The sequence below is a fragment of the Gadus chalcogrammus genome, chromosome 10 (genome assembly GCF_026213295.1).
Source record: "Gadus chalcogrammus isolate NIFS_2021 chromosome 10, NIFS_Gcha_1.0, whole genome shotgun sequence".
Taxonomy (NCBI): Eukaryota; Metazoa; Chordata; class Actinopteri; order Gadiformes; family Gadidae; genus Gadus; species Gadus chalcogrammus.
This window is the reverse complement of record NC_079421.1, coordinates 11,412,080-11,424,026: the sequence shown is the minus strand read 5'-3', so window position 1 is coordinate 11,424,026 and position 11,947 is coordinate 11,412,080. Positions and strand designations below refer to the sequence as shown.

At 51.7% G+C, this 11,947-nt stretch overlaps 1 protein-coding gene across 1 annotated transcript in view; it reads right to left on the bottom strand.

The window, feature by feature from the left end:
* Positions 1-5,271: 5,271 nt before the first annotated feature.
* The window catches only part of si:dkey-237h12.3 (teneurin-3), a 73,598-nt gene continuing 66,922 nt past the window's right edge, over positions 5,272-11,947 (bottom strand). Inside the window, exons 21-26 of the mRNA XM_056600471.1 lie at positions 11,765-11,940; positions 10,761-10,996; positions 9,584-9,880; positions 6,997-8,608; positions 6,563-6,693; positions 5,272-6,121 (exon numbers count right to left, since the gene is read on the bottom strand). Coding sequence (XP_056456446.1) covers positions 5,366-6,121; positions 6,563-6,693; positions 6,997-8,608; positions 9,584-9,880; positions 10,761-10,996; positions 11,765-11,940 — 3,208 coding nt within the window. The 3' untranslated portion in view covers positions 5,272-5,365. The remainder of the gene's footprint in view (positions 6,122-6,562; positions 6,694-6,996; positions 8,609-9,583; positions 9,881-10,760; positions 10,997-11,764; positions 11,941-11,947) is intronic.

Sequence of the window (11,947 nt, the reverse complement as noted above, 5' to 3'; positions counted from 1 at the left end):
TGTTAAAAAGAATGAATGAAGGCGGGTGCGCGTGTGTGCTCTGTTTAAACACACGCAAACTAAACACGTAATGCATAATACAATCAATGGCAATGTCTATTACCGCGGGGACACAGACATGCATATTAGGATAGCATACAATACTGATAAGAAACAATGTTTATAATGTATTGCGTATATCATTAAATAGAACCACAGTTACCGCATATCATATGTTATATCATATACGTTTTCTTTGCCGAAATTTATTTGAGGACTCCGTTTTTCTGAAGTTGTGGAAGAAAACCCCTTATTCCATGTGTGAATTAGGCCATATTATTTGGCAATAAACTGAGCCATTTGCAGTTTGAAATTCATGTGCATCTGTCTCATCGGAGACTGCAGACGCGCTGTCAAAATATCAACTCGTCCGATTCAAATGCGCTCATGGCTCTTAAAGGGGATGGGAGCTGGCACTCTCATTGGTTTGTTGGACGTTACGCCCAAACCACACCTACGGGTAACTAGGCTGCTTCAGACCAACCCTTTTGACACTTGCGCCGCGAGGCAAGTGTCATTTATCCGCCTGTAAAATAGCGATAGCGCCGTAGAACCGCCCACAAAGCTACTTGCGCTTTGCGCTTCCCACTTGCGTTTCAGACCGTTAAAATAGGGCCCATTATGTGTATTTTGTCCAGTGTATCCAATAGATCAGTGTAATCCCTCTTCAGAAGTTTTGACTGTTCTCTTTGAATATCATTAAATCCTGCATGCACAATAATCTGCGAGATTTTGGGGTTTTCCAATATGATTGTGGCTAGTTTCTGGTTGATATCACTAACCATTCCATATGGGAAGTTGCATGTTTTCATCTTCTTACCGGTTATATCCTTGATGGTTGAGTATCCTATAATCAGAGTGTCTGGTTCATCTGCTTTCTGTGAGATGGGCCCTTGTTGGCTTGAGGTGACGGGGGCAGACGCATGCGCAGCCCGCCTCCATGGCGACTGGTTCTTGTTCCGTCTCTGTCCGTACCGTCCGTCCGGACACATTTCGGGGCTCAGGGGTGCACAGGTGGCCGATGCATGCGCAGCTCGCCTCAATGGCGACTGGTTCTTGTTCCGTCTCTGTCCGCACCGTCCGTCCGGACGCATCTTGGGGCTCAGGGGTGCACGGGTGGCCGACGCATGCGCAGCTCCCCTCCATGGCGACTGGTTCTGCTTCCGTCTCTGTCCGCACTGTCTGTCCGGACGCATCTCGGGGCTCAGGGTGCATGGGTGGCAGGCGCGTTCGTGGACTCTTGAAGTGGCAGGAGCCGGTTCTTCAGCGGCAGGGTTAACTTCAGTGACGGGCTAATCCGGCTGATACATGCAACTTTAACTTTGGGTAGCTTAGCATTTGGCGTTGAGTGAACTTGTTGATTCACTTTGCGATGTTGTTTTGGCTTAGCGCAGACTCTGTGCCAGTGAGACGCAGCTGGAACTGTCTCTCTCTTGTCCAGCTTCGGGAAGGAAACAGTGTAGCTCTGATCATCTTGTTCTGTATTTGTCTGAGTTAGCTCAGCAAACTCACCCATTGGCACTGTATCCTGGAGTAGTCCTTTGCATTTTTCTAATGCTGCTAGTCTCATTTCAAATAAAGCCACTGTCGTTTGCAGTTTGGTGCAGTCCTGTGCATTTCTCCCGTCTCCGTGCCTTAGATATCCGAGTACAGAGCCATGATTGGCGATAGGAAAGTCCAAGGCTTGTTTCTGCGGTCTGATCCGGGAGTCATAAAAAAAGTGCCAAAATGTATTGTTGAATCGAGCGATGGAGGACGACGAACACAAACAATATAATTGTGTTAAAGTATTGATGATCATGAAAGAGAATAAAATAAAGTAGATCTGAACGATGAATTCAGTAGTTTTTTCCAATGCCTAGCGGAGCTTCGGGAAACATGACCTCTCTCTCTGCTGCCTCTTATCTCTCTCTATTCAGAGAGAGATAAGAGTGTCTCTTTACCTGCTCAGCAGGTAAAGAGACACTTTAAAGTGTCTCTTTTAGAGAGCAGGTAAAGTGTCTCTTTACCTGCTGCCAAGCGTTCAGACGGGACAGGAACAGATCAAACAACCGTTTCAATCAATGGTAAGCCAACTTACCGGGAATTTGATGAGCTCTGGGGTTGTGTGATCCGCTCGCGCCCCGTCCCGCCACTCAGCAGCTGGGCTCCCTCTTGTCAATCCTGATTCGTGACGCCAATATGTCGTAGCAATTTCTATTAACGACTTATCTAATTCACTTCAACTAGCTATACGCAAGAGGAATTGGAGAGTCCGGAAAAAGTATTGACAGAGACTTTATTGTTACCCACAAATCAGGAACAACAGAGCCGAGTATGGTTTGCAAAGACACTGACGGGGGCTCCGATCCCGCTCTCTCTTATCCATCCCAACTGAGCTGTTTTGCATGTATTATGACCGTCTTGGTATATGTTCAAAATGGCCTTACATGGCACAGAAAGTTAGCCTTACATTCCCTTAAGTATGTGCTCATCTCCTGTAGTTAATCTAAATAATGGGAGGATGTCAGTAGCCTTGGCCCCAAAGTCTGTGGCGCCTTATTAGGCCCTTGCTCAGTCCAGAGGTGGTTTCTCTAATTTCCACCATTAATGTTTATGCCTGATGTATATAGACCTGATAATACTCATAGTTAATATAAAAGTAATGGTTAATTTCTCCCACAATAGCAGCGGCGGTCGCTCGCTCGCTCCAGACCCTGGGAATCCCTCCCATGCTTCTCAAGCCCACTTGACGGGAACGGGGGAACGGGAAGACGGGAATGAGCAGACGGACCCCGGGTAAAAGGAAAGGGCAAGCACGGCCGTGGTCACCGCACGACTCTTATCTGAGGTTCCTCCTGTATTCTCTCAGCGTTAGGTCGTGTAATGGCGCATTAACGGCGCTAGAGGGCGCCCGAGACCCACCAGATCCAGCTGCTTGTTCTGAGTATCTCCGCCTCTCCTTTATGGAGAATAACAAAGGCCTCGTAATAATCACTATCCTCATCTCCATCATCCAATCAAAGGACGTAATTACATGAATTAAATACCATAATCTGTATCGATTTGAAGCCTGTGATCGACTGAAGGTTTACTGTCTTGTTGTCCTTCTGTCCCGCGGTTCTGTTCCTCACTAGGCAGCTTCACTAAACCGTAGGCCTACCGTCTGAAAACTGCTGTAGAACGGCTCTGCTCATCTCTTCTCCATCTCTAATCTCTTTAGAAACCTCCTATGAGGACACTGAACACTACGAAGAAACAAAACCAGCATTATGTGGAATTGTAGAGATTACAATTTTCGAATAATTCAACAATAACACGTTAAAAATGCAACAAAAAAAAAATCGGTGTAACATGAATGACTAAAGGTCTTCTGACGAACATGCGTATTAAAAGTTAATAATTAAAGAAAACTTTGTCCAAAAAACCGACTACATTCTAAATAACATATATTTCATTTAGGCTACATTAAAACAAATTACAGAAAGCTATTAACAATAACCTCAAATAATAAGGGTAAATTATGCATACAAATAAAACGATATTAAAGCAATCAAAGTGGACACTATTTGAATAAAGAAAGAACACTATGTTACCTTTCGTGTTTGATCATTTAATCACTTAAACTCAAAGGAACACTGTATTAAATAAGTTAAGAACACTACACTAAAACAGTCCTCTGGTAAGAACAACAATAAAGCAGAGAAGTGAAGAACCTTCCAGACTAAGACTGATGTCTTCTTGTCGTCGACACTTGAAATCTGGAGCGCGGTTCTATATTTGGAGCGACTGAACCGTGTTCATGTGAAGCGCCTTCATGAAATATTTGTGTCCATGAAACATTCAGACGGCGAGGTCATAAGTCACTCTGCCCCATAAACATTACATTTAGTGGAAGCAACATCTCACCCCTCGCTGCAGAAACAGGAAGTATCGCCTGGTCGGGTGATCACCTGGTCAGGTGTGTGATCACCTGACCTCAGTGGTGTCACATGGGCAGAAGGCAGAGACACAGGTTGAAATCGGTAGGGCTTTATTGGATGTAGAAACACAACATAAAGTATTGTTTATATGACTGGTACACACAGCTCATCAAAGGAAAAGGAAACACACAACTCATTTGCATAATTTACAACACATTGTGTCCCTGTGACCGCGGACGCCATGGCGACGGTTAAATAAACATGGAGGCGCCGTCTTCGCTATGCAGGGGGTTTGGACGTTTTACAGAACGCTTTACAGTGCTGATCAGGTGTCTGGCAGGTGAGGGCCGTGTGGAGATGCATCGTGTAAACATCGCTTTTCCTCCGTTAAATATTCAGTCTTTTTTTTTGTTATCCATTAAAACAAGAAACATAGAAACATTGTTTAATCTCTGGTCTCAGTGTTCTAGAGAGTCTGGTTCTCTGGCTGGTTTCTCTGAGCTGCTCCAGTGAACTGGTCCAGTGAGCTGGTCGCTCCAGTGAGCTGGTCCAGTGTACTGGTCGCTCCATGGAGCTAATCGTTCTGATGAGCTGGTGGCTATGGTGAGCTGGTCCAGTGAACTGATCGCTCCAGTGAGCTGGTCCAGTGAACTGGTCGCTCCAGTGAGCTAGTCATTCTGGTGAGCTGGTAGCTCGACTGAGCTCCAGGAACATGCGTGTGGTTACAGTGTTCAGACTCCTGTGTCTCTGGAACAATGCACAGCACTGTTCCAACGTAAGGACCTCGTTTACAAAACACAACCCTCCTCCTTCACCTCCTCCTACTGCATCTTCTCCTCCTTCTACTGCATCTTCTCCTCCTCCTACTGCATCTTCGCCTCCTCCTTTACCTCCGCCGTTATCCCTCCTCCATCTCCATCTCCTTCTTTGCCTCCTTCACCTCCACCTCCTCCTCCTCTCCTCTTGCTGCTCTCTGACCTCCTTCTCCTCATCCTCCACCTTGTCCTTCTCCTCCTCCACCCCTTCCTACTGCTCCTCCTCCACCCCCCCCTCCAACTCCTCCTCTACTGGAGGCCCTCTGCTCCTCCTCCTCCTCCTCTACTGGAGGCCCTCTGCTCCTCCTCCTCCTCTACTGGAGGCCCTCTGCTCCTCCTCCTCCTCCTCCTCCTCCTCCTCCTCCTCCTCTAATGGAGGCCCTGTGCTCCTCCTCTTCCTCCTCCTCCTCCTCTACTGGAGGCCCTCTGCTCCTCCTCCTCCTCTACTGGAGGCCCTCTGCTCCTCCTCTTCCTCCTCTACTGGAGGCCCTCTGCTCCTCCTCCTCCTCTACTGGAGGCCCTCTGCTCCTCCTCCTCCTCCTCTACTGGAGGCCCTCTGCTCCTCCTCCTCTACTCGAGGCCCTCTGCTCCTCCTCCTCCTCCTCTGTGTTACCTCCTCTTCCCGATTTCGCTCTGCCTGAGGAAGTGGATGTTGTTGGCGCTGTCGGCCAGCTCGGGGTACTGCTCGATGGAGAGCACGAAGTAGCCGTCGTAGCCTAGCACCTTCCCGCTGCTGAGGAGCTGCCTCTTCTCCCCCTCGGTCCAGGGCCGCGCCCCCTCCTCCCCCTCCCTCACCCGCTGCTGCTCCCGGGCCCAGGCCCCCGCCAGCGCCGCCTGTCGGGCCAGCTCCACCACACGGCCCTTCTCCTCATCCACCGTGGAGCCGTAGCGCACGTGCAGCGCCAGGGCGCCGCGCCGCACCTCCACGTCGGCGAAGCGCCGCGTGCGTCCGTCCAGCACGGTGGTGGATTGGCTCACGCTGACGTTGACGCCGTTCTCCAGCGTGCGGTGGCCGCTGGTCAGGTGCAGCGCGGCCAGGTCGGTGTCAGGGAGGCCGGGCTTCACCAGGTAGTGGGTGTCACGGCCCTCCAGGGTGAAGTGCAGGTCCTCCAGGTAGAAGGCGTTGTTGAGGATGGAGGCCACCTTCACGCAGTCCTCGCCCGCCACGTTGAGCGCGTGCGTGTGCACGCTGCCCTTGTACACGGCGAACATGACGCCTCGGCCGATGGGGGAGGAGGGCGCCGAAAACCAGAGCCAGGGCTTCTCGCCGCGCCGCCCCCGGGCGTAGCGCACCTCGGGCAGCCGCTCGAAGGACAGCAGCGAAACGGCCTGCCGGTTCACCTCCCGCTGGACGCCCGAGATGGCCTGGGGAGGGACAGGTTAGAGCTAGGCCAACTAGGAAATACAACAAGACGTCAGAGCAGCCACAATCTAGAAGGAACATCTCAAGGCATCTCAACCCCTATTCCCATCCCTCAGTAACATCTCTAAACAAGAGCTAACCATGACTTAACATGTCTCCACAATATCTCTCCACATGTCTACACAGCATCTCTACATCTCTTTATCTCAACATCATCTTTTCATCTCTACATGTCTATGCAACATCTCTCTAGATCTCTACATGTCTACACAACATCTTTCTACAGGTCTACACATCTCTCTACATGTCTATACACATCTCTCTATCTCTTCATGTCTACTCAACATCTCAAACTCTACATCTCTACTTGTCTACACAACATCTCTGTAGATATCTACATATCTCCACCCCATCTGGTGTGTGGGGTGTTCCTTGGAACTGACCGGCAGGTCATCCCAGAGCTGGCTCTTCTTCAGCTCGTAGGACGGCACGCTGAGGTCGAACTTGGGCACGGGGAAGCCGGGGATGGTGTTGTGGAGGTGGAACCCAAAGGTCACTAGCCAGCTGTTCACATCTGCAACACAAAGACTCGTGTTAGTGTTGTCACGGACGCGGTTCTGAATTCACGCTCGCGCAACTGCACGGTTCCCCCTGGGAGATAACAACGTTAGTGAGCGAGACCAACACGCTGACTCACGAGAAAGAGAACTTAACTGACATTTACAACACAAAACATGTGCTTTGATGTTCCAGAACTGCGGCAGGCCTTGGCAACATGGAGAACACGAGTCATGTGACCTGTTGTCATGTGACGTGTTGTGAGGTTCACATGTCATGTGACGTGTTGTGATGTGACGTGTGTGTGTGGGTTCCTCACCGGCCACATACTCCCGGAGCTCCAGCACCTTGCTGATGGGGTTGTTGCTCTGGAACATGTAGAGGTTGAAGGGCACAGGCTCCTTGCTGACCCTCTGCCAGGTGCTGATGTCGGGGACGGTCCAGCGCCCGGGCATGATGTCGTAGTCCCGCTCCCCGAAGTGCAGCAGTTTGGTCAGGGGGTCGTAGAGCCCCCCGTGGAAGCCCAGCACCAGCTGGAAGTCGGGGTTGGAGTCGAAGTAGACCTCCCCGTAGGCCGTGTACTGCACCTGCTTCACCAGCAGCCCGTCGCTGGTGAACACGGCCAGCGGCGTGCCAGTGTTGTCGCAGGCGATGTAGAACTCCTCACCGCTGCTGATCTCCATGGCAAACAGGTGTCCCTGCAGGTCATAGTACAGCGAGGTGATCTCGGAGCTGGAGTGGTTGTACACGTGCGTGATGCGGGCCGGGTAGCTGAGGTCGGCGTAGAAGTACTGCAGGTGGGGGCCGGTGGAGGTCTTGGTGGAGACGCGGCGACCCAGCCCGTCGTAGCGGTACACCACGCTCCAGGCGCCGGCCTTGCTGTACACCCTCACCAGCAGCCCCTTGGAGTTGTACTCGAAGATGTCGGAGCCGCGCTGGCGCAGGAAGCCGTCCTCGTCCAGGCGATACTGCACGTCGCCCAGCCGCGTAATGCGGTCCCGCAGATCGTAGCGCAGCGGCAGCAGCCGGGCGCTGTTCCCCGGGTTGAGCAGGTGCAGGTTCCCGTTGAGGTCGTAGGTGTAGCGCCAGGTGGCCTTCTCGTTGAGGTAGACGGCCTGCAGCTGGCCGTCCACATCGTACTCGTAGGCATACTGCGTGGTGTTGGCAAACGGGCCGATCTTGATCTCGCGGCGGATGACGCGGCCGACGTCGTCGTACTGGAAGGTGATCCAGTACATGAGGGAGCGGAAGATCTCGTACTGGATCTCCTTGATGCGGCCGTGGGCGTCGAAGTGCTTGGTGTAGGTCATGACGGCGGTGGAGATGATCTGGTTGATGTCGTAGTAGATCACGCCGAACTTGCCGAACTGCTCGATCTTCCCCGAGATGTCGTCGAACTGGTAGAGGTCGATGGGCAGCGGCGTCTCGTTGATGACCCCCTGCACGCTGGTGACGCGCAGGCTGCTGTCATAGGTGTAGTCGAAGCGGGCGTTCACCATGCCGTCCTCGCTGAACCGGAAGATCTGCCGGTCGATGAGCGGGCCCACCTGCCGGTAGCGGATGGTGCAGATGAAGCCCTCGTTCTGCAGGTTGACCGTCTTGAGCACGCCCGCCGTCTCGTCGTAGGTGAAGCTGACGCGCGTGGAGTCGTACAGGATCTCCGACAGCTTGTTGAAGCGGCGGTAGCGGTAGAGCACGCGCCGGCCCGTGCCAAGGTGGGCCACCCTCAGCAGGAGGCCGTCCTCGCTGTAGTCCACGGCCACCGAGGCGTTGCTCTCCGGGGGGTGGTACAGGTTGCGGTAGTAGCCCACGGAGCGCAGCGTCTGCATGGAGTAGCGCGCCACGCTGGGCATGGTGACCGCAGAGAGCCGGTCCAGGGAGTCGAACACGAAGATGTACTGACGCTGGCTGTGGAGCAACAGCACCAGGGACTGGAGAGAGAGAGAGAGAGAGAGAGAGAGAGAGAGAGAGAGAGAGAGAGAGAGAGAGAGAGAGAGAGAGAGAGAGAGAGAGAGAGAGAGAGAGTGAATGTATGGACAGTATGAGAGAGAGAAAGAGAGAGCATGGACAGCATGAGAGGGAGAGAGACCGAGACACAGACAAACAGTGAGTATGGATAGAGAGAGAGAGAGAGAGTATGGACAGCACGAGAGAGAGAGCATTGACAGCATGAGAGAGAGAGAGAGAGAGAGAGAGAGAGAGAGAGAGAGAGAGAAAGAGAGAGAGAGAGAGAGCATTTTATGGTATTATAGAGGAAGAGAGCGAGAGAGACGATCCCAGGTTAAAAACTGGTCAAGATAAATTAACTGAAACTCCACCGTAAAGCAATCTTAGAGAGATACGTTTAAAGTGAATGCTGATGAAATAATAATGGATTCTAAAGCCTATGAATTATTCAGTGTATTGAACTGCTGGCTGAATAACCTGCTTGGGGCCTGATTAATCGTTACCATAGCCACTTGTTCATTTAAAAAACATCATTATCTGCTGCTAACAATGATTTGTTTCTCCTTTTGAAAGTCGTGCAAATGTGTTTTATTATCATTATGCTATTAGGCTTGTGGCAGTCATCCTTTGTGGAGAGTCCTCATGCAAATCATTAGCCTAATGCTAAGCACACAGATGCTAACTTGGGCTGATGAAAGCCCGCTGCAGGCCCCTGGTTCTAGCCCTGCTGCTAGCCAGCGCTAACCCTGACGCTAGCCAGGGCTAACCCTGCCGCTAGCCTGCGCTAGTCCTGCAGTGACGGCAGGACACAGAACAACAGATTTGAATATTGATAGAGGTGCTCTGAGGATACTGTTGCGGTGTCCTTCCTATTTTTTTTGACACTTGGTAAGCCTGTAGAAGCAATGAGCTTGATTCCAAATTATTCTTGACACCTTCTCCAGGTGTGCGGTGCTCACCTTCTCCAGGTAGGTGTAGCTCCAGGTGCGTCCGTCGGCGAACACCCTGGAGACCAGGCGTCCCTGGGCGTCATACTCCACCCGCTCCACCGTGGGCCCTCTCTGGAGGACGGTGATCTGGCCGCTGCTGCTGCGGCTCACGTTGACGGGCAGCAGCTTGCTGCTGGGCACCCACACCACTGGCTGGCCTGTGGCGTCGTAGATGATCTTCAGCAGGAACTTCCTGTGGTCGTCGTAGATCTTCTCCGTCCGCAGCGTGCGGTCGTAGTCCACGGACAGGATGTTCCGACCGTTGACCTGGTAGGGAGACGGGGGGCGAGGGTTAGGGTGAGCTAGGGTTAGGGTGGGCTAGGGTTAGGGTTAGGTTGGGCTAGGGTGGGCTAGGGTTAGGGTTAGGGTGGGCTACGGTTAGGGTTAGGGTGAGCTAGGGTTAGGGTTAGGGTGAGCTAGGGTTAGGGTGGACTAGGGTTAGGGTTGGCTAGGGTTAGGGTGCACTATGGATAGGGTTAGGGTGGGGTAGGGTTAGGGTGAGCTAGGGTTAGGGTGTGCTAGGGTTAGGGTGGGCTAGGGTTAGGGTCGGCTAGGGTTAGGGCAGGCTATGGTTATGGTGGGCTAGGGATAGGGTTAGGGTAGGCTAGGGTAAGGTTTAGGGCGGGCTAGGGTTAGGGTGGGTTGGGGCGTTGAGGAGGGTGTTGATGATGGCTGGTTTAATCCGCCTCACCTAGCCTTATCTGGCTGAGGGGTCTTTGTAAATTGTAACAGTGTGAGGGAGGCTCATTCTGGGTGTCTGGAGCCAAGATATATCTAGATCTGTCAACCTACATCTGTAATTCTAGCTCTGATCATCTATAGTTCTGATCTTTTGGCTCTGTCCATCTAGAGCTGTCCTTTCAGATCCATCCGTCTAGATCTGTCTCAAGCTAAGATATGTGTATGTACATCTTTCTCTCTAGATCACTTAATCTGAAGCCATCTTTCCAAATCTGTCTGAAGCTATCTGGGGCTGTCTGGAGCAATCCATTGTCAGGAACGAGGTACAACTGTCAGGGTGCCAAACTGGATTGTTTCTAAAACAAGCCTGACAAAACCAAGTGTTGGTACAGGGCCGTTGACAAAAGGGGGGAAGTGGTCTGAGTGTGGTCCGAACACGACGACCTGGAGGCCAGGGACGACCTACTCTGAGTTTGCGTCCGAACACAATGACCTTCCCACGACTCTGCTCCTTTCGGAAGCGCCACTCGACCAGGTTCTGGCCGGTGTCTCCGGGTAGGCTCATGTTGCGGCGTGCTACGGTGGGGTTGGCGGCGCCGGCCAGGATGTGAGGCTCGGTCTGGTAGTGGGTGTCCATCCCGTTGGCGTAGGAGATCCTCAGGGAGTTGTCAAAGCCCACCTGGTAGCTGCTCCTACACTGGTCTGGAGGAGCAGAATGGAACACTATGAGATACAACCCAGCAGAACCAGTAGAACAGAACCAGTACCACTAGCTCTGTGATGCACTACCCCGGAGGGACCAGTAACATGAGAATGCATAGCTACCTAGGCAGATATAACTGTAGGCTTTAAACAGAATCAGATGTTCACAGAATAAAAAGCGGTTGAATAAATGCAACAAGCATGCAAGGATCAAAATGAATAAAGGAGGAGATTCTAATTGAAAAACTGCATAATCGTTGCTTTTATTCCGTTAAAGACATATTTTTAAAGTAGGTAAAATGATATCCTCTTCCCTTGAATTTGTTTAAGTGATGTAAAACCAGCAGACACTTGGATGTTAACTAAAGAGATATTAGAGAATTCTTGATTCTAGATAACGGAACGAGGCAGGGCATGCAGTACTGAGAGGCCGGTGATCTACTGGATCATGATACATGACTCCTCCCGACTGAACTCTGCCACCCTGACCCCAACGCTGTCAGATAACCTCTCAAAATCGCTGCATCAGTTTGGATGCTCTTAAAGTGATGTACAAATCAACATTGAAACATATGGAGAGTCTCATAATATCCACGCTTGAAACAGCATGGATGTGAAACCGCCCAACATGTCTCTGAACTGGGTCAGCGGCGGGCGAGGAGACGCGTTCTGCAGCGTCTGCTGCAATGGGAACAGACCAAACACGCCGCAGGTGGAATGACAGCACTTCAAAGAGCTGCTCATCCCTGAGAGCCGGCGCAGCCTCACCTTGAGTGAGCGTGTAGAAGGCTTGCAGTGTGGACGTGTTGGTCGTTATGCTGATTTCCTCGTCAGTCAGGGAGCTCTCGATGTCCACCGTGAGAGCGCTGTTCAAGTCGGTGTACAAGTTATTCACCGTTCCCGTGGGAAACGTCACGTTCATGAGCCGCCCTTCGCTGTCATAGCTGTTAA